General features: G+C 41.7%; 1 protein-coding gene across 1 annotated transcript in view; it reads left to right on the top strand.

Annotated features, from left to right (window-relative positions):
- cdh13 (cadherin 13, H-cadherin (heart)) overlaps positions 1–23,480 on the top strand; it is a 278,962-nt gene that overhangs the window by 120,754 nt on the left and 134,728 nt on the right. Inside the window, 1 exon segment of the mRNA XM_055040045.1 lies at positions 21,269–21,413. Coding sequence (XP_054896020.1) covers positions 21,269–21,413 — 145 coding nt within the window.

The following is a 23,480-nucleotide window of genomic DNA, read 5'->3' on the forward strand; positions in this document are numbered from 1 at the left end:
GGCCGTCGTCCTTCACAGCGGGCGCCGAGGCGACCACCGAGTTTTTGTATTGAAGAGGTTAAGCAGAATGTAAAAATAGCACTGGCTAATTACATGTTGCTGGAAAACATCGCCAGTGAAACAATATTTAAACCCACAACTTGAGTTTTAGCTGTTTGTTCTCAAATGCAAATGAATAAACTGCGATTATAACTCATTAATTTTTAGATTGGCCAGTTAATCTACTTTAATCTCCCAGATTAAATCTAACAGAAGCTGTTAGAGGTTCTGATGTTTTAGGAGCAAGAGGGGCCCCACAGTCAGGTTCTGCCCCGGGCCTCATGCAGCTTTGGACCGGCCCTGCAGGATGAGTTCAACCTGCTGCACTGCAGAGAGGAGCAACAGACAGATTTAATTCAATGCTGGTAACTGGGGGAAACCCTGGTTCAGCTTGAAGCATCAGAACCAGAACGCCGGGTAAAACGGCTCCTGTCTGGGTCGGACTGTATTTCCAGAAGGTTCTGCTGCTGGGCTGAGATCCGGTCAGGTTTCTGCATCATCTGGTACAGGTTCTGCTGCATGTTGTCTTGCAGGCAGAGACTCTCCTCTGAACAAGTGAGCTGACTTTCAGCACATTGAAAAAGTTTAGCACACTTAGCTTACTCTAAAATATTTAACTTCTGAAGCGCTCATCCACTCGGCTGATTCACAAACTATCAGTTGAATAATGTTTGCTGATTTCAAGCAGCTGATCGTCCCACTGAGCAAAAACTGCTGCCACTTAAAACAATTTAGTGTTAATTATGGATAACACAAACGAACTGATTTATCCTCTCATGAGGAATATTTCACTATTCTGCTGGGAACCAAAATCCTGATAAATGTCTTTGTTTTGACTAAACAACTAATCTGGGAATGAGGGTTGTCTATGATCAATCTAAAGAGAAACTAAAGTCAAAGTAAACTTTTCCATTTGCCTGTTAAATGACTGAAGGTCTGATTTATGAGTGAAAGATGTCACATCCAACCCTTCCTCATGTCTCATCTTTTAAATATGAAAAATATAATAAAGTGATGCATTTCAAAAGATCAAATGTTGCATTTTTCTTATTTTCCGTGGCTCTAAATCTCCAAACAATTTACTAATATAGTCATGAAATTTTGTCAACAAAACACAAAGTTCTGATCAGATTGGAGCCAGGTGAAGCTTGTGGTCCAGATGTTTCATGCCAGATATGAAAGATGATTTACATAAATCATTAAACTAATGAGAACGACCATCACAGAGGAAATGTTGCATCTGTCATTTTCTCCTGACTTAAAAGCAGTCAGCTTCTTTCATGCACATTTTCACTCTTTAACAAATTTAATGTTTGCAATTATGATGATCAAAGGAAAAAGTGCAGAAGACCAGAAAGAGCCAACGCAGCTAAATAAAACCCACAATAAAAATCTAAATCTGACTAATGGAGCGCGCTGATGTTTGTAAAGATCGCCTCCAAAAAGTCTTCAAACCCCTGAGCTGTGTGGATTTGTTATATCAACGAATTTCACTTTATTTTAGCAGGACTGTAGAATAAAAATAGAAAACAATGTAAACAGTTGCTGTTTCTTAATCAAAAATATGCACATTTTATCCCCCTTTACTCTGAAACCTCAAAATAAAATAAAGTACCAAGCTGGTGTGATTCCATATGTTCATAACTTAATCCACATATAAAACAGTCAGAATAATTGACATAATTAGTTCTTATTGCCACAGAATAGTAACTAATAGCAGTTTCAGTTTTTTACCATGGATAGAAACAGAAGCAGAGGAGACGGAAACCTCACATCAAGCCGACTCAGAGCTGCTGCACTTTATTTTGGAAGGTCTTATGGCTTAATTAGCAGAAATATCTATTTAGTTTGAACACAGGCAGGATAAATATTCAGTCCTGGAGTCCAGAAGACGAGCCGCCGCTGACCCAACGGGCCGGCCTCCTCTTCAGGGCACCGTCCTGAAAAAACACAAAGAACGCCCAAAAATAAATGCTCACTGTGTAAAAACAAGATGCATCGTTCCAGCTGGATTCAGGGTGTGAATCCGTAACTCTTCCAACTTTCTGTAGGTTGTTGTTGCTGCAACGTATGCACTTACCATGCCGACTGTAATAAAGAGGCATTTAACTCGGCTCAGGGACAATCTGCTTTCATCTTGTCATTTGCCTGCATCTCTTTGTCGGATGCTGATAATTATTATTATTATTATTATTATTATTATTATTATTATTATTATTATTATTATTATTATTATTATTATTTTAATACCCAGGAAAATATTGTTTATATGAAGCCTGATTGATTCGAGTCTGCTGTGGTAAAGAAAAGACTTTTGCTTCCAGTTTGAAACAGAACTGATGGATGGATGATGGATGGATGATGGATGGATGGATGGATGATGGATGATGGATGGATGGATGATGGATGATGGATGGATGATGGATGATGGATGGATGATGGATGGATGATGGATGGATGATGGATTGATGATGGATGATGGATGGATGGAGTGATGATGGATGATGGATGGATGGATTGATGATGGATGATGGATGGATGGATTGATGATGGATGGATGATGGATGATGGATGGATGGGTTGATGATGGATGGATGATGGATTGATGATGGATGATGGATGATGGATGGATGGATGATGGATGGATGATGGATGGATGGATGATGGATTGATGATGGATGGATGATGGATGGATGGATTGATGATGGATGATGGATGGATGATGGATGATGGATTGATGATGGATGGATGATGGATTGATGATGGATGGATTGATGATGGATGATGAATGGATGGATTGATGATGGATGATGGATGGATGATGGATGGATTGATGATGGATGATGGATGGATTGATGATGGATGGATGATGGATGGATGATGGATGGATTGATGATGGATGATGAATGGATGGATTGATGATGGATGATGGATGGATGATGGATGGATGATGGATGGATGGATGGATGGATGATGGATTGATGATGGATGATGGATGATGGATGGATGGATGGATGATGGATGGATGGATTGATGATGGATGATGGATGATGGATGGATAATGGATGGATGGATTGATGATGGATGGATGATGGATGGATGATGGATTGATGATGGATGATGGATGATGGATGGATGATGATGGATGGATTGATGATGGATGATGGATGGATGATGGATTGATGATGGATGATGGATGGATGGATGGATGATAGATGATGGATGGATGATGGATGGATGGATTGATGATGGATGGATGATGGTTTGATGATGGATGATGGATGGATGATGGATGGATGATGGATGGATGATGGATTGATAATGGATGATGGATGGATGATGGATGGATGATGGATGATGGATGGATGGATTGATGATGGATGATGGATGGATGGATTGATGATGGATGGATGGATTGATGATGGATGATGGATGATGGATGGATTGATGATGGATGGATGATGGATTGATGATGGATGGATGGATTGATGATGGATGATGGATGATGGATGGATTGATGATGGATGGATGATGGATTGATGATGGATGATGGATGGATGGATTGATGATGGATGATGGATGGATGGATTGATGATGGATGATGGATGGATGATGGATGGATGGATTGATGATGGATGGATGGATGGATTGATGATTGATGGATGATGGATGGATGGATGGATGATGGATGATGGATGGATGGATGATGATGGATGGATGGATGATGGATGGATGGATTGATGATGGATGGATGATGGATGGATGATGGATGGATTGATGATGGATGGATGATGGATGGATGGATGATGGATGATGGATGGATGGATGACGGATGGATGGATTGATGATGGATGATGGATGATGGATGATGGATGGATTGATGATGATGATGGATGGATGGATTGATGATGGATGATGGATGGATGATGGATGGGTTGATGATGGATGGATGATGGATTGATGATGGATGATGGATGGATGATGGATGGATGAATTGATGATGGATGATGGATGAATGATGGATTGATGATGGATGATGGATGATGGATGGATGGATTGATGATGGATGATGGATGGATGGATTGATGATGGATGATGGATGGATGATGGATGATGGATGGATGGATGATGATGGATGGATGATGGATGGATGATGATGGATGGATTGGATGATTGATGGATGGATGGATGGATGGATGGATGATGGATGATGGATGGATGGATGATGGATGGATGGATGATGGATGGATGATGGATGATGGATGGATGGATTGATGATGGATGGATGGATTGATGATGGATGGATGATGGATGGATGGATGATGGATGATGGATGATGGATGGATTGATGATGGATGGATGATGGATGATGGATGGATGGATGATGGATGATGGATGGATGATGGATGACGGATGGATGGATTGATGATGGATGATGGATGGATTGATGATGGATGGATGGATGATGGATGATGGATGGATGAATTGATGATGGATGGATGATGGATTGATGATGGATGATGGAAGGATGATGGATGGATGGATTGATGATGGATGATGGATGATGGATGGATGATGGATTGATGATGGATGATGGATGATGGATGGATGATGGATGGATGGATTGATGATGGATGGATGATGGATGGATGATGGATTGATGATGGATGATGGATGGATGATGAATGATGGATGGATGGATTGATGATGGATGATGGATGATGGATGGATGATGGATGATTGATGGATGATGGATGATGGATGGATGGATTGATGATGGATGATGGATGGATGATGGATGGATGATGGATGGATGGATTGATGATGGATGATGGATGGATGGATTAATGATGGATGATGGATGATGGATGGATGGATTGATGATGGATGATGGATGATGGATGATGGATGATGGATTGATGATGGATGATGGATGGATGGATTGATGATGGATGGATGATGGATTGATGATGGATGATGGATGGATGGATTGATGATGGATGGATGATGGATTGATGATGGATGATGGATGGATGGATTGATGATGGATGATGGATGATGGATGGATGGATCTTTGTTTCTCTGAATTTTCCTCCATTATTTATCTCTCTGCCTTCTCTAATCATACTGAGATAGTTTTGTTCATATTTCCACGCAGCCCTGAAGGCCTCTCAGCCCCATTGGCTCTGATTGTCTGTGGACCAAGAAGCATGAAATATTCAGAGATTATTAAAACTGGCTTCACTTCAAAGGCCTGGATTCAAACAAAAGTGCTCTTTTTTTAAGCATAAAAATTAATAATTGGACAGTTTTTTTACACATTCACATCTATGTAATTCATAGTGTCCTGGTAACACGAGCAACGATGTGAACTTGAATGACTGCAGGAAAACTCTACAGGATGGAGGAGTTCTTCTTCTTCTCCTGCTCTAAAGCACCTCGCTGTTGCTGCCGCCGCAGGAAGTTTAACCCGATGAACTCCATGATGGTGTTTGGTCTAAGCCTCAGCTGGGTGTCTCTGATTCACCAACAAGCAGAAGACCAAGAACCAGTTAACTGAGGGCTAACTGAGAGCTAACTGAGAGCTAACTGAGGGATAACTGAGGGCTAACTGAGTGCTAACTGCGAGCTAACTGAGGGCTAACTGAAAGCTAACTGAGGGATAACTGAGGGCTAACTGATAGCTAACTGAGAGCTAACTGAGAGCTAACTGAGGGATAACTGAGGGCTAACTGCGAGCTAACTGAGTGCTAACTGAAAGCTAACTGAGGGATAACTGAGGGCTAACTGACAGCTAACTGAGAGCTAACTGAGGGATAACTGAGGGATAACTGAGTGCTAACTGCGAGCTAACTGAGGGCTAACTGAAAGCTAACTGAGGGATAACTGAGGGCTAACTGAGAGCTAACTTAGGGCTAACTGAGGGATAACCGAGAGCTAACAGAGGGTTAACTGAGTGCTAACTGATGGCTAACTGAGTGCTAACTGATGGCTAATTGAGGGCTAACTGAGGGGTAACAGAGCTAACTGAGGGCTAACTGAGAGCTAACTAAGTGCTAACTGAGAGCTAACTTAGTGCTAACTGAGGGCTAACTGAGAGCTAACTGAGGGCTAACTGAGGGATAACAGAGCTAACTGAGAACTAACTGAGGGCTAACTGAGAGCTAGCTGAGTGCTAACTGAGAGCTAACTTAGGGCTAACTGAGAGCTAACTTAGTGCTAACTGATGGCTAACATCGCTGTGTGACGCCGTGATTATGCTGTAATGATCATTTTTAATAGAATTTAGTAACCAAATTTTGAGGAACTGCTATAATTTCCTGAGGGAGTCTTCCCAAGGGATCAATAAAGTCAAGTCTAAGTCTAAGTCTCTCTAAGTCTAATTCAAAAGCTGCAGGATTAGGTTTCCTTTCCAAACAAACTGCCTTTATTATTTTTTTGTCTCATTTTGCCAGATTTTTTAAATAAACAATATTAATGAAGCATTTTCTGATTCTAACAGAGGTTTCTCCATTCCTCTGCTCATGCAGCTCCTCTCATCCAGACACAAGATGAAATACCTGTAACAAAATAAATTCATACATAAATCCCCACTGGTTTTGAAAGAGCTAATTTTAATAGTTGAGTCTTTGAATCTCCTACATGCAGCGGTTGGAGTTTTAAAGTTTGGAATTCGGTGAAAATGTGCTGCGAGAAAACGCAAACTAAGCAAAACTCAGAAAAGACCCATTTAGGCAAAGAAGAGCCGAAAACAGAAACGGCGGTCAGTCGGAGCGGAGCAGCAAACACGCCAACTCCTCACAAACTGAAACATTTGCAATGACGGAACAAAGGGAGACGGCAATCAGCTCAGAGATTTAATGTCCTATTAGGCTCAATTAGTGTGAGAATGAATATTAATGAGACGTAAAGAAGAGAGGAAGGAACAAGGTGCTCTGAGCGGTGCAGGGCGAGCTTGTTTACACAGGTAGAGGATGACCCGCAGCATCACAGGTCACCACCGTACAGGCGGAGGGGAGGCGTCTGAGCGCGCTCGTCTCTGTCACTCTGGCATTTAGCCCAAATAACAACGCATAACTGTACAGCATTAATGTTTATGAATCCATATCAAACATTAACTAAAACCACCTGAAACCAGGCGGCTTCGTCTAAAAATGCCAAAGGTTTCAACATTTGGTAGATTTTCTGGTGATTTTGTGCTGCAGAGCTGGTTGTTTCATCGGCGCCTTGCAGATGAAACGGATCCGTCCTTTGATGGCACTTCTAACAGGCTCCATACTCCACTCTATATTCTGTCAGTCAGCCGGAGTACAATGACAAGGAAACGACTTAAAAAAGCCAAGAACCAAGAAGAATCAATCTCAAGTTTTGAAAGGAGTTGAAAAGGAAGGCGCTGTGAATTGACAGCTGTTTTAAAATTTAGATTTTAGATATCCTGGCTTTCAAAAGAGCAGCGCACGGTCCCCTCAAAGCAGGGCTTTTTTGTTTGGGTGCCAAACAAAAAGCAACACCGGGGATTCTTTTTTCACCTGTTTTTATTTATTTTTCATGCAGGAGAAAAATGTTGTGATTCTTTAGCAGATCACATCTATCACTTTTAAAGATCTGAGGCCTGCAGCTCTGGTTAGAGGAAGAACTTCAAACATTGAAAAGATTTTACAAGTTTAGCATGGAGATGCTATTGTTAGCCTAGCATAGCCTAGCTGACAGGCTAACTGCTTTTAGCGTAGGTGTTTCCCAGCAGCAGAACTGAAATGGGAAAAGAGAAGCAGCTGTTAGCGCGTCCAGAAACATGTCAATAGAAGGCGACACTTAAGACTTTAGTACGGAAAAAAATTAAATAATTTATGCAATCAATTTAAGTTGTTGCAGTAGAGATCTGGTCCTTCAAATAACATAAAGACAATTTATTGAAATAGATGCAATCTTAATTACCTACAAAACCTTTCAGTGTCAAAAACTACCAGATGACCTGTGGATTATGTGAAATATAACAGCAGTGGAGCAGCAGAAGATCTCTGGTTGTTGTAAAATCAGCTGGGATTTCATCTAAAGCAAATAGTTCAGTTTTAGGCAGAAGGAAATGGATCCTTCAAAATAAGTTTCTCCATATTAATTATTAAAAAAATGAGCATTTTCTGGGTGTCTCATCTGAGCCTTTAATCTCTGAATATTTATTGCAGCCGCATGAATTTGCTCTAGTTTGTTATACATTGATTCTAATGAAATTCAGATAATATCCACCAATCCCCTGCTTGGAAAGTAATCACATGCACTAGGAATGTGCTAGTGTAGGCATTACAGGGCATGTTTTGGTGGATTAGTATTGAAATTCATAACAGTGTGAGCAACCAATTGCTCCAAGCTTTTCATTTTGCAGCTCTCTGAACAAATAATTCTCCTAAATGTTTGCAGGATTAGTTCCTGATGCCCTGCAAACTAACCTGCAGACTGAACGGTTTTATCCACAGAGCTTTTAGGAAACTGATTAATCTGATGAGACTCTGCAGGAGCAACAGCTGCAGGACCTTTGACCCCAAGACCTTGTCCTGTTTCTGAGATGAGACAATGTATTGATGCAACAGGCCTCTGACTGAAGACTGCTGACCATTATGACCTGCTAGCATGTGAGTGTGTGTGTGAGTGTGTGTGTGTGTGTGTGTGTGACTGTGTGTGTGAGTGTGTGTGTGTGAGTGTGTGTGTGTGAGTGTGTGTGTGTGAGTGTGTGTGTGTGTGTGTGTGTGTGTGTGACTGTGTGTGTGTGTGAGTGTGTGTGTGAGTGTGTGTGTGTGTGTGAGTGTGTGTGTGTGTGTGACTGTGTGTGTGTGAGTGTGTGTGTGTGAGTGTGTGTGTGTGAGTGTGTGTGTGTGAGTGTGTGTGTGTGTGTGAGTGTGTGTGTGTGTGTGTGTGTGTGAGTGTGAGTGTGTGTGTGAGTGTGTGTGTGGTGTGTGTGTGTGAGTGTGAGTGTGAGTGTGTGTGTGTGAGTGTGTGTGTGTGTGTGTGAGTGTGAGTGTGTGTGTGTGTGTGAGTGTGTGAGTGTGTGAGTGTGAGTGTGTGTGTGTGTGTGAGAGTGTGTGTGTGTGTGAGTGTGTGTGAGTGTGTGTGAGTGTGTGTGTGTGTGTGTGTGTGAGTGTGTGTGTGTGTGTGTGAGTGTGTGTGTGTGTGTGTGTGTGTGAGTGTGTGTGTGTGAGTGTGAGTGTGTGTGTGTGATGAGCCTGAGGCCTGGTCAGGTCTGCTGCTGTCCAAATCCCTCACCTGTTTTCCGCCTGGCTGGACACTCATTTCCTGGGCTTTGGAGAGCAGGATGTTCTGTGTGGGCTCCAGATAAAAGACTCTCAGACACACACTGGGACTGCGAGAGCTCCTCCACTCAGAGCAGACCAACTTGTTTGGGTAGAAAACACGATGACCCCTCAGCTGATCAGACCTGCTGGTCTGATTCTTTATCTGTGACGTTTTCAGCTCTGATTCCACTCAGACTGGAATGAAACATGTTTATTTGCACAACAGGGAGAATCTAGTCTGAACACAACAGACTTCGAAAACATATTTTCATGTGTTGGGAATGAACCGAGTAATTTGGGTTAAACCAGATTGTTTTCTAAATAATTACATGTTTTAGATCATTTCTTTCCTTTTGGCCGTTTCTTTTCTCCTCCTGCTGACCTTTCTTTCTATCTTCATAGACTTGTTTTAATCTGATTTTGTTGGTGGATTAGTCTTGTGTTCATGTCACGTTAGAAGCTGGCCTCCATCATATCAGAGACTCTCGTCCGGCCGCGGCGCTGCATAACCTGATTAGCTGCTGAGTGCCTGTTGCTGAGCAGCAGCCATTATGCTGCTAATTCAGCCGGTTTGCTGCTGCTGAGGCCGACGCAACCACCGGCCGTTAGCGCGAGGTCGGCTCATCTGTCAGCCGCTCACATGAAGCACAAACACCACGACGTTCTATCCCTACATGGCTGAGTCCAAGGAGAGGAACTGCTAAACTGGAGATGAAGGCAGAAAAATATTCCACACAAAATTAAAGGAGAAAAATTAAGGTAACATCAAGAGCTTTGAAAAACCAGAGAAAATGAAATGTAGCAGCAGATGAGTGGGACTTTCTGCACATGTCAGGTTTTCAGGGAATTTGTAGCTGAGGAGCAGAAACAGTTTTTACTTTCTGCTGTTTGCTTTACAAAGCAATAAATGTTCAAAATGAGACGTGTGTCTTAGAAAGCCTGAAATAACCAAACCGTGTAAAACCAATAATAATACAACGAATTCAGGTGGAAACTCAGTTTATTGTTCTGGTTTTCCTTCAGTTCTTTGAGCAAAAACAATTATGTTTAATATACGTAAAATAATGAATAAATTACCTTTTAAATATTTGCTGGCAGCTGTTGGTAAAGTCGCTGTTTACACTTATTAAAAATGTTTAAATGAAGAACGTAGAAAAAATTGAAGATGAGGATAAACTACAGCCCAGTTTTCCTTCAGGGGGAAGTGATGTGTGTGTTTGTGTATTTGTGTGTGTGTGTGTGAATCTGTATATCTTGATCATTTCTATCTCCACCTTCGGTTCACCTGCTGTTGTCCCTTTGCAGCTCTTACTGACTTTCTGTTCATATAAATGTTTGAATAGGGGCTCAGATTAATATTAATATTCTAATATGCCTTCTATAGTTTGGTAGTCATAGAAAAATTTCTTATTATGTAATGAAAACCATTTTGAATGTGTGACTCTGGGATTAGAGACATTAAAATGAAATCCACATCCCAGTAATCCAAGGCAAGAATGTCATTTTCCTTTATGTGTTTTTAGTGAATTTATGCAGATTTGGGGTTTCTGAATCAATAACGCTGCTGCAGAAGAAAGTAAACTGTGGAGAACAAAAGTCAACATTGTGACACGAGAGTATCGGCAAATGGACGAGGAGATATGAAAAATGAATGTTCAGTCTGCATTTAAACACAAATGCACTAAACATGCAGCTCCAGCGAAACAGAGCAATATAGGTTTTCAAGAATAAGCTGTGATGTGTTGCTGAATTATAAAGAGACTGAGGCAAATAAAAAAACATTCAGGGTTTTCAGCTTCACATGAGCTCTCAGAAATAATCGTCAACAGGGAAAAATGTTCTACAGTGTAGAGTGGCAACAATTTTATCAGATGTTTCAATTCAGACAGTACACTTGAAGCAAACTCTCGAGCCTTCATTCTCTATTTTATGACTTTATGCTTTTTAGACGCAGTTTCTAGTCCTCATGTTTAACAGATAAAGAGGAGAGGATGAGGAGCAGAAACCTGATGGAAAACTCCATGTTTAGGTGCTGAAATATGAACGTCTTTTACAGTTAGCCGACTTAGCTTTGCATAAAAGCAAGATGCCATCGAGTTAGCTTAGCATAAGAGCAAGATGCCATGGAGTTAGCTTAGCATAAGAGCAAGATGCCATGGAGTTAGCTTAGCATAAGAGCAAGATGCCATGGAGTTAGCTTAGCATAAGAGCAAGATGCCATGGAGTTACCTTAGCATAAGAGCAAGATGCCATGGAGTTAGCTTAGCATAAGAGCAAGATGCCATGGAGTTAGCTTAGCATAAGAGCAAGGTGCCATCGAGTTAGCTTAGCATAAGAGCAAGGTGCCATCGAGTTAGCTTAGCATAACAGCAAGATGCTATCGAGTTAGCTTAGCACAGCAGTTCCCAAAGTGTGGGCGCGCCCCCTAGAGGTTAAGAATGAATGAAAGAAACCAACAGTTACACAGTTTAAGTGCTTCACTGTAAAGATGGTTTGTAGTTTGAAGTGTGAAATAATCTTCATTGGAGTTTGAAATCAAAATATGTGTTTAGGTTTATGTCTGGATGAACGATGTGTCCAGTTAGTGATTTTTCTTTTGGGGGATTTTATTGGGCCAGAAGGAAACCTTTGGGAACCACTGGCTTAGCTACAGTCACCTCTTTCCTCGGACATGTCCGCATATTGTAAAGGTTTTTTTGTGAGACTACTGGATTTTATTAATATTATTATTACCGTACTTTTCTCCCACGCTTTTCTTCAACTGCCAGGGGGCGCTCTTCAGCAGGAAGTGAATCATTGGAAGTTGAAACTGGAAACCAAAGAAGAAAGTGCTGATTTTCATTTAGAACAAGCAGATGGCAGCTGCAGACACGACGGAGAAATGTCTTCAAACTCATCATGGAAACAAGATGAAGAAAAGATGCTGCTTCTTCGTCGAAGGCTGAAGAGCCTCGGCGTGAACGGATCCGTGGTTCGGCTTTGGAGACGCAGGCTGCGTCCTGAATATGGCCAGCAGATTTATTAAACCGAGAGAAAACCGAGCAGCTTATTGAGGTGCGCTCTATAGTCCTGGAAATACGGTATATAATTTCAGCTGGATGCAGCACATGGTGCAGATTTTCCCAGGTTCAGAAAGAAATGACTAGAGATGCACTAATATGACCATTTGAGGCAGTATTAGTATTATAATAATATTGCTGAGAAGAAAATATTTATCATCATTTACTAAGATCATATCTGTCTGCAACGCCTTCATTGATTCTCTGCCTCAGTTAAACTTCCCAGAATCCTTTGCTGCATCACTACATGCTTCAGACATTGAAGTGATGCTTTATTACAGCGTTTAAACACCTTGCAGTAATATTGGATTTTAAGGAAGTGTTGGGCTGATCAGCTGGTGGATCGGGTGACACTGAAATCTTTAGTCTGTCAACATTGTTAGATTCTCTGAGTAAAGCTTTGATGCAGCCCAAAGGTTATTAAAGATATTTCTATAAAACTTCTTCAGCTTTAGTAGCATGAAGTTTTGCTTTCAGCTGCTGAAACTCTGTTGAGCAGGAAACTGGAGTCCTGTGGAAACAGCTGGGAGAGCCTCGGTTTGGTGCTGGCAGCTGCGCCGCATCTTCAGGGCCTGAATCCACGGCTTCATTTTATCGCAGTGTAAGAAGCTGAATGTTTGAAGCTGGATGCAGCAGATGGGTGCAGGATTAACAGCCTCCTCTCCCACAGGGTGTTTCTAAGAAGAGCTGATTAGACGAGCAGAAGGGAAGAAAAAGTGTTTTCAGAAACTGGGAGGAAAAACTCCTCTCTGTTTCATCCTGGGAGACGGAGAAAATTATTTTCTTATTTGTTTGTTCTAAATCAAATTTGCCGTTATCACACTGCAAATTATGAACATGTTTTGTAAAAAATAATATTCACCCTACACAGTGAACGCTGCAGGTGTTACAGTGAGCAAAGGTAACTGTTCAGATTAAGCTGTTCAGACAGGATGAGACTGGAAATATAAGGACAAAGAGATAAATAGCAGAGTAATGAATAAATGATCATGAATAATTACCAGATTAGCAAAACATAAAATGATCATGAACAAACTTTTCCTAACTTTTATTCAACAGGTTATGTTCGTTAACATTCACCACTAACATTCATAGCTAATGTTCACCGCTAACATTCAGAGCTAGCATTCATAGCTAATGTTCACTGCTAACATTCAGAGCTAGCATTCATAGCTAATGTTCATTGCTAACATTCATGGCTAATATTCATGCTAACATTCATGGCTAATATTCATAGATAATATTCATGCTAACATTCATGGCTAATATTCATGCTAACATTCATGGCTAATATTCATGCTAACATTCATGGATAACATTCATGGCTAATATTCATGCTAATATTCATGACTAATATTCATGCTAGCATCCATGGCTATAATTCATGCTAATATTAATGCTAAAATTCATGGCTAATATTCATGCTAACATTCATGGCTAATATTCATGCTAACATTCATGGATAATATTCATTCTAACATTCATGGCTAATATTCATGCTAACATTCATGGCTAATATTCATGCTAACATTCATGGCTAACGTTCAGAGCTAGCATTCATGGCTAATATTTATGCTAATATTCATGCTAACATTCATGGATAATATTCATGCTAATATTCATGCTAACATTCATGGCTAACGTTCAGAGCTAGCATTCATGGCTAATTTTCATGCTAACATTCATGGCTAACGTTCAGAGCTAGCATTCATAGCTAATATTCATGTTAATATTCATGCTAACATTCATGGCTAATATTCATGCTAACATTCATGGATAATATTCATGCTAACATTCATGGCTAATATTCATGCTAACATTCATGGCTAATATTCATGTTAATATTCATGCTAACATTCATGGCTAATATTCATGCTAACATTTATGGCTAATATTCATGCTAACATTCATGGCTAATATTCATGCTAGCATCCATGGCTATAATTCATGCTAATATTAATGCTAAAATTCATGGCTAATATTCATGCTAACATTCATGGCTAATATTCATGCTAACATTCATGGATAATATTCATGCTAACATTCATGGCTAATATTCATGCTAACATTCATGGCTAATATTCATGTTAATATTCATGCTAACATTCATGGCTAATATTCATGCTAACATTCATGGCTAACGTTCAGAGCTAGCATTCATGGCTAATATTTATGCTAATATTCATGCTAACATTCATGGATAATATTCATGCTAATATTCATGCTAACATTCATGGCTAACGTTCAGAGCTAGCATTCATGGCTAATTTTCATTCTAACATTCATGGCTAACGTTCAGAGCTAGCATTCATGGCTAATATTCATGTTAATATTCATGCTAACATTCATGGCTAATATTCATGCTAACATTCATGGATAATATTCATGCTAACATTCATGGCTAATATTCATGCTAACATTCATGGCTATATTCATGTTAATATTCATGCTAACATTCATGGCTAATATTCATGCTAACATTTATGTCTAATATTCATGCTAACATTCATGGCTAACGTTCAGAGCTAGCATTCATGGCTAATATTTATGCTAATGTTCATGCTAACATTCATGGATAATATTCATGCTAATATTCATGCTAACATTCATGGCTAACGTTCAGAGCTAGCATTCATGGCTAATTTTCATGCTAACATTCATGGCTAACGTTCAGAGCTAGCATTCATGGCTAATATTCATGCTAACATTCATGGCTAATATTCATGCTAATATTCATGCTAAAATATTTAGCATGAATATCATGCTAAATATTTATGCGAACTAATATTTATGGCTAACGTTCAGAGATAGCATTTATGGCTAATATTCATGCTAACATTCATGGCTAACGTTCAGTGCTAGCATTCAAGGCTAATTTTCATGCTAACATTCATGGCTAACGTTCAGAGCTAGCATTCATGGCTAATATTCATGTTAATATTCATGCTAACATTCATGGCTAATATTTATGCTAATATTCATGCTAACATTCATGGCTAATATTCATGCTAACATTCATGGCTAATATTTATGCGAACATTCATGGCTAACGTTCAGAGATAGCATTCATGGCTAATATTAATGCTAATATTTATGCTAACATTCATGGATAATATTCATGCTAATATTCATGCTAACATTCATGGCTAACGTTCAGAGCTAGCATTCATGGCTAATATTCATGCTAATATTCAGGCTAACATTCATGGATAATATTCATGCTAATATTCAGGCTAACATTCAGAGCTAGCATTCATGGCTAATATTCATGCTAACATTCATGGATAATATTCATGCTAATATTCAGGCTAACATTCAGAGCTAGCATTCATGGCTAATATTCATGCTAACATCCATGGCTAATATTCATGCTAACATTCATGGCTAACGTTCAGAGCTAGCATTCATGGCTAATATTCATGCTAACATCCATGGCTAATATTCATGCTAACATTCATGGCTAACGTTCAGAGCTAACAGTCACTGCTCAGGTTTAGTGTTTTTAGTATGGATGCTTTTCTCAGGCTGCGGTGGGTTTGGACTGATTGTGTTTGTTTCTTTTTTCTCTGTGGATCAGTGAAGCGTCTCCCTATTTTGCAGTTGTATATTTTTCAGCTCAGCTCCTTCAGCGTCCTGCTGCACCATCTCAGATGTTGCTGATGTTGAAGTTAGAACGAAGAAGTCCAGGAAAAGTACTTGTATATGGGGAGAAAGTTTGCATTGATAGCAGCAGCAGAGCAGTGAAGCAAGTCGGGATTAAACATGAAGTCAGAAGTGGAACCACCGGAACCAGTGGAACCACTGGAACCAGTGGAACCACTGGAAACAATGGAACCACCGGAACCAGTGGAACCACCGGAACCAATGGAACCACCGGAACCAATGGAACCACTGGAAACAATGGAACCACCGGAACCAGTGGAACCACTGGAACCAGTGGAAACACCGGAACCAGTGGAACCACTGGAACCAATGGAACCACTGGAAACAATGGAACCACCGGAACCAGTGGAACCACCGGAACCAGTGGAACCACCGGAACCAGTGGAACCACCGGAACCAGTGGAACCACTGGAACCACCGGAACCAGTGGAACCACCGGAACCAGTGGAACCACTGGATCCACCGGAACCAGTGGAACCACCAGAACCAGTGGAACCACCGGAACCACCGGAACCACTGGAACCACTGGAACCAGTGGAACCAGTGAAACCACCGGAACCAGTGGAACCACCGGAACCACCGGAACCAGTGAAACCACCGGAACCAGTGAAACCATCGGAACCAGTGGAAGCAGTGGAACCACCGGAACCAGTGGAACCACTAGAACCAGTGGAACCACCGGAACCACTGGATCCACCGGAACCAGTGGAACCACCGGAACCAGTGGAACCACCGGAACCACTGGAACCAGTGGAACCAGTGAAACCACCGGAACCACTGGAACCACTGGAACCACCGGAACCAGTGAAACCACCGGAACCAGTGAAACCACCGGAACCAGTGGAACCACCGGAACCAGTGGAACCAGTGAAACCACCGGAACCAGTGGAACCATCGGAACCAGTGGAACCAGTGAAACCACCGGAACCAGTGAAACCACCGGAACCACTAGAACCAGTGGAACCACCGGAACCACTGGATCCACCGGAACCAGTGGAACCACCGGAACCACTGGAACCACCGGAACCAGTGAAACCACCGGAACCAGTGAAACCACCGGAACCAGTGGAACCACCGGAACCAGTGGAACCAGTGAAACCACCGGAACCAGTGGAACCAGTGGAACCATCGGAACCAGTGGAACCAGTGGAACCAGTGAAACCACCGGAACCAGTGAAACCACCGGAACCACTGGAACCACCGGAACCAGTGGAACCAGTGGAACCAGTGAAACCAGTGGAACCATCGGAACCAGTGGAACCACCGGAACCATGACTCTTTACATCAGTAACGATGGAGAAGGGACAGGAAGTAACGACATTTTGTGCAGCCTAGTACATGCAAAGGATAGACCATGTTTTTATTAAAGTATTGATGATGCTGTTGATGAAAATGTTTCAGACTGCAGCAGGATTCATTCAGACTGCAGCAGGATTCATTCAGACTGCAGCAGGATTCATTCAGACTGCAGCAGGATTCATTCAGACTGCAGCAGGATTCATTCAGACTGCAGCAGGATTCATTCAGACTGCAGCAGGATTCATTCAGACTGCAGCAGGATTCATTCAGACTGCAGCAGGATTCATTTAGACTGCAGCAGGATTCATTCAGACTGCAGCAGGATTCATTCAGACTGCAGCAGTGAGTGAAAACAATATCTGAAAATCTCAATTTGAACCTGATGACAGGCAGAACTCTGCAGCTATAAGGCTAATGTTATCTCACTTCACAAACAGGAAACTATAGATGTACAGTTTGTTATAATAGAGCTGAATGATGCTGAGCTTGATCGATTTTCCCACATCAACTTCTGGAAAGTGAGACGACAAATGAAGGAAAAATCCTAGAAACAACGAACAAAGGCCTCTCACCTCTAACTGCCACCGATCCACCGTGACCAGGGCCAATCTTCTCCAATTCCTTCTGCATTCAGAGACTCATTTCCCTCCAAATTAAATCACCACCTCTTCCCACACACACACACACACACACACACACACACACACCACACACACACACACACACACACACACACACACACACACACACACAGAAGCGGCTAATTTTCACCTTCAGAAAGAATTTTCCACGAGCCATAACGAAGGTAATAAAGCATCGTGATTTGCTAACAGGCAGCTGATGAGCCGTGTGAGGAAAACGTTCCCTGGTCTGACGGCCCACTTAGCTTCGCGCTCGCTTCCTGTCAGGACGGTGGCGTACTCTGGGAATCCAGCGGGTCAATTTCCTCGGCTCTTACAAAATAATGACATGCAGTCGGATACAAACGTCGTCTCTTATTTTAATACATTTTCCTTAAAGTTGTGAACTCAGTCAGTGGCCTGGAGGAATAGTTAGTGTGGCATTGTCTTTGGACATGGTCTCATTCATCCAGTCATTTCTAGGGTTAGAAAAGGTTCATTTTTCAAATATTGGAATACTGCACCCTAATTTCTTATAAGGGTGCAGAACTTTTTACCTTTTATTTTATAATTCTGCAGTTTTGAGGATTTGCTGCTCTAAAAATGCTGTGTTTAGAGCAGCAAATCATCCACCTTCATCCATTCATCTTCATTCATTCATCTTCATCCATTCATCTTCATCCATTCACCTCCATCTGCTGTATCCAGTGTTTAAAAGCAAAGTCTCTGTCTGAGCAGCAGTCGTGTTTCAGCCTGTTTCTCCTCCCATCTGCTGGCTTTAATGACTCGTTGCATTAAATGTGTTGCATTTACTGTTGACTCGTAAAAATTAAAACCACGTTGCTTCAGAGACATTAACTTTGATAACACGGCTAAGGAAACGATGTTCATTTAAAGCGATGGATATTTTTATGACATTTTGCAGTAAAGTGTGAACCCTGGCTGTCGGTCAGCTTCAGTGAACCTGCCGCTGAAACTCCTGCTGTACATGTAGAAAATAAATGGCACGAAATGAGAATGCTTTAAGAAACCCACAGGTTTTGGTTCATTTTTTAAACGTGTGTATGATAGAAACAGTATAAAGGTCATGTCACTGTGACTGTAAGGACCTGCAGCTCTGGTGATCAGTGATCCTTTTGTTCCAGGTCTCATAAAAATCAGTTGCATTCAGTAAAAGGCCAAATGGTAAAAAGTTTTCTCAGTGTTCTGGTTGTTTTGAGTTTGTAACGGTGACTCCTCATCCGGAGCAGGTCCAGTAGAAACCCGGCGCTGCCTCCCTCCTCCCTCAGCGTTTCACAGCAGGACGTTATTGTAAAATAAACATGAAAAGAAGAAAGTCAATGTTGGGCGTAGTTTTGTTCCTCCTTCGCCTCGTCGGCTCCCTGCTGAAGGATCCTCTGTTGGCCTTCGTCTCAAATTAATGCATTCAGTATTTGTAGTCGGTCTCCTGCTTCACCTGAGGGATGCAGCAGCTTAGCAGAGCGCAGAGAAAACACCCAAAAACCCTTCAACAAACAAGCAGCTATTAACCCACACAGGCAACTTTGCCCTGTTCAGTCAGGAAACCTGCTTCCCTTTCATTTTAATTTCTGTTTTCCTCCAGAAATGTTGGGTTCAAGGCCACAGCGAGCCGTGATGTGTAAACAGCATCCTTCCTAATCTATTGAATCTGTGAATCGTATTTATCCGACGCTGCCGCCCCACTGCCATCATTCATCGCCTCTTTGGAGAAACGAGCCACACGGTTTGCTGTCGTTCAACAATACACAAGCTGTTCCTCCAGGCTGCTCTCATTGGTACATGATGTTGGCTTATTGTGTTGTGATTTCATTAGCAGTTTGACACAAAACAACCAGAAATGCAAACATTCACATGTTGAGGTGTTTATTGTCACCAGGTTGACAGTAAAGTTTTAAAATCCAGAGCGAGGAACAGAACCGAGTGGGCAACATTTTTATGAAATTTGTTTTTACCCAATAAACACCAAATTAAACTAATAGTGTCAAAAAACAAAATGCCAGGTCCACATTTTATCAAACTTAATTCATAAAACCTTCATTTGTTCCATGAGGAAGTGGAACCTTGTCACATCTTTACAGTCGTCATGAAGGGTCAGCTCCAGTAGCAGCCGGTCTTACAGTGTAAAGTAAAACCGTTTTCTTGTTGAACCTTTGCAGCGCCGCACCGCGGCGAGAGGCAGCATCTCAACCAAGCTGTTGAGTTTAAAGACCTTTCAGTTTAAGCTATAAAAGCAAGAATAGTTGTTGTTCAGAGACAAAGAATCTGATTTTCTTTCCACTTTGCCTTTTCTAGACTAATGATTGATAAACCAAATGAGCTGCTAACGGCTCGTTTGGGTTTTTCCTGCAGCTTTCAGAGCTTTGTCCTGCCGCGCTGTGAAAGTCGCGTCTGAATGAAATGTATTTATATTATTTCTAGTGTAGCTCAGATTGTATTTACCCAACAGAGAATCAGTTTATTTCTGAAATGTCATTCAGAGTAGACCAGAGGGGAGTTTCTAAAGGTATTTATTTATTTTTACTATTGTTTGAATCGGCATGCTGCCACTTAACTTTCCCCCTGTGACAACTGGATGTCCCACTGAGGGACAATAATGGACAGTTTTATCCTGCTCTGAACCCTGAACTGAGTGGTGAGACATTTCCTGCCAGGCTCAGGAGGGTTTCCATCTCTGTCTTCAGGCTGCAGCGCTCATCATGAACCTTCGCTCTGAATCATCAGCTGACTTTGTTTCAGTGGAGTTTGATAAGGACTGAGAACGGCTGGAGCAAAACGACAGGCTGAGGGTCCCGACACCATCCTGCTGGGTCATCAGCTGTTCTGCTGCCAAAGGCTCAGATTTCTATGAAACTAACAAGCAGCTGCTGCAGCTGAGGCCGCAGGTCAACCGGGTCAACCGGGTCAACCCAGCACAGCTTAGTGGTTTCTCTCTAAGCCGACACCAGGAAACCAGAAGTTACTTCCCTGGATATTTAGTTTAATGTTTGACCTTTTAATAAACGCTGTCTGATTTATAGAGATTTCTAATCTGGTTATTATTTCCGGCTGGCAGCACAGACAGAACAAATGCAGCTGTGTTTGATGTTCCTGTCAGTATTTACTCCATCAGACGGCCGTCATTGACTCGGGAAGCCGACCTGAAGGTCGCGCTCTGTATAGACGGTCAGACTCTTATCGGCGGCCCAGTGGGAAGACTTTGCTGGGATGTGCTGAGGAACATGAATAGTTCCAGTAAAAACATGTTTCACTGCTTTAAAAGCTGTTCATGTTTTCGTCCTCGCAGCTGGAGGTTTCCACCACAGACTTCTCTGGGAACGTCATGGAGGGACCCGTCATACTCGTCGTCACCGTCATCGACCAGAACGACAACCGGCCCATCTTCAAGGAGTCCCGCTACACAGGACAGGTGCTGGAGGGATCGCCCACAGGTTGGTCCCTCACTCTGGGGTTTTACTGGTTTTACTGGGCAGCCATGTTTCATTCACGTCTGCAGGACCGAGGAAGAGGATTTCCTCTGAATCCTCACTTCAGTCTTTCCCTTTAACCAACATCTAAATCTCCATTCTTCCTCATTTCTGCTCCTGGAGTTTCAGCCAATCAGCACCAGGGAAAATAAACAGTGCACATGGATTGGCTGTTTGGAAACACCAACCAATAATGTGTCAAGTTGTATTTTTCTGAGTTAATCCAACTCCGGTCCGCTTTAATCCAAATCCGGTCCGCTTTAATCCAAATCCGGTCCGCTTTAATCCAAATCCAGTCTGTCTGCTTAGAGAATCTGGTTCGGTTGGTGAGATTTGAACGCTAATCGACCTCTGACCTCTGGTCCTCCAAACCTCAATCTGGTTCTGTTTGAATGTGAACACCAAGCGGACCAGAGAACGCTCCACAAGCAGGAAGTGGACTACAGCACAGGGCATTCTGGGTAAATCCAACCAAAGCTAACATGCTAGCCTAGCGCTAGCAGCAGAAATGGCTCCTGGTCTTCAGCCAAAGACTAAATAGAAATCCTCCATCACTAAACTCTGACGCCTCCATCTTGTTTCATCTGGTGAAACAGGAAGTTGCTCTCAGTGTCTTCAGAGGCTTTAGTGTCGTTTCCTGCAGTGGTTGGTGGTGCAGCGCCCCCACAGGCCAGGAGGGGAACAGGCTGGTTGGACTCAGAGCCACAGCAGCTGCAGGTGGAGCAGATGATGGAGATTTTGTCAGAGGTCTTGTTGCCTTTATTAACCTGTTTTAGTTGTTTTTCTGAACTGCTTTAGCTTTAGATTTTCTCTTAACCTTTTTCTGCTTTTAAATGTAAAATAAATCAGTGAGCCTGGAGCCTCTGGCTGTGTTTGAATGATTGTGTGTGTTCTTTAAAGCTGTGAAAATGATAATTTGGTTCCTTTCTTTGCTGAGCATGGATGATTTATCCAGCTCACAGTGCTTCCCGTGTTTAACACGATGGCATGTGGGGGAGTTTCTGCTCATGCGACTCGACTCCGTTGCAGAGCCAGGGATGTTTGGCTGCTGAATGATATCCTATTCATGCTCAAGTCTTTATGTTTCATTTGACTTGACATGAAAATTGGTCTCTTTAGAGCAGATTTTTTCCCTCCTGATCGACTCCAAAGCGCGGAGTGAGATAAATCACCTTTAGAGGTGATTTATCTCGCCACCTGCTGAAAACTATTCTTCTTGTTCATTCTGTGCTTCCAACTGTCATAGTTACACTACATGCAGCTGAGGATTAAATTAGAAGAAATCATTTGCTTTCGCTGCCAGCACCTATTGTTCACCTAGAAAACAATTATCTTGATTCACTTCAAAAATGCCCTTTTGGTTGGTTTTCAATTTGCTGCTCATATAATTTCTGTAGATCCTTCCCCTGTAACATAAAGAGGTAAAATAAAGACCACTGGTTTTATAATACTACTTCCTGTTTTTTTTCTGAACATTTTCACCACAAAAAACATTTATTAACGTTAATAATCAGCAGAGCTGCACAAAACACATTTTAGCTCGGAGCTAGTAGCGTCATAAATTCACATTAAACTTCTATCATAAAACATTAAACTGGAGATGAAGATCAGCTCAAAGTGGAAGACAAATAAAACTTCATTCAGTCAGAATGCAGCATGTTGCTCCCAGCAAGTTTATCCTATAAAATTCATGTTTTCCTGACATTCTGATGAGTTTTCTGTAGTTTAAATCACAGCTGATTTTATAATACTATGACATCATGAAGAATAACCATTTGTTCCATTTATTTAGAGTAATCTGTAAATATTAGCCTTTTTTTAATGTTGTATTATTATTGTGTCATTCAGAGTCAATCTGCTCTGATGGAATAAAATAAGCGTTAAAACGCCGTTAACATGTAAATCATCGCCTCACGTTGGACTGAATGTTGTTTTTAAACCCTTGTGAATGTAGGTCACATTTTTAGATGTTTATGTGCATTAAATGAGTATTTATTGTTTGAGTCCATAACAGTCTGTTCTATTCAGCAG

The sequence above is a fragment of the Poeciliopsis prolifica genome, unplaced genomic scaffold, assembly GCF_027474105.1.
Source record: "Poeciliopsis prolifica strain line A6 unplaced genomic scaffold, Auburn_PproV2 SCAFFOLD001, whole genome shotgun sequence".
Taxonomy (NCBI): domain Eukaryota; kingdom Metazoa; phylum Chordata; class Actinopteri; order Cyprinodontiformes; family Poeciliidae; genus Poeciliopsis; species Poeciliopsis prolifica.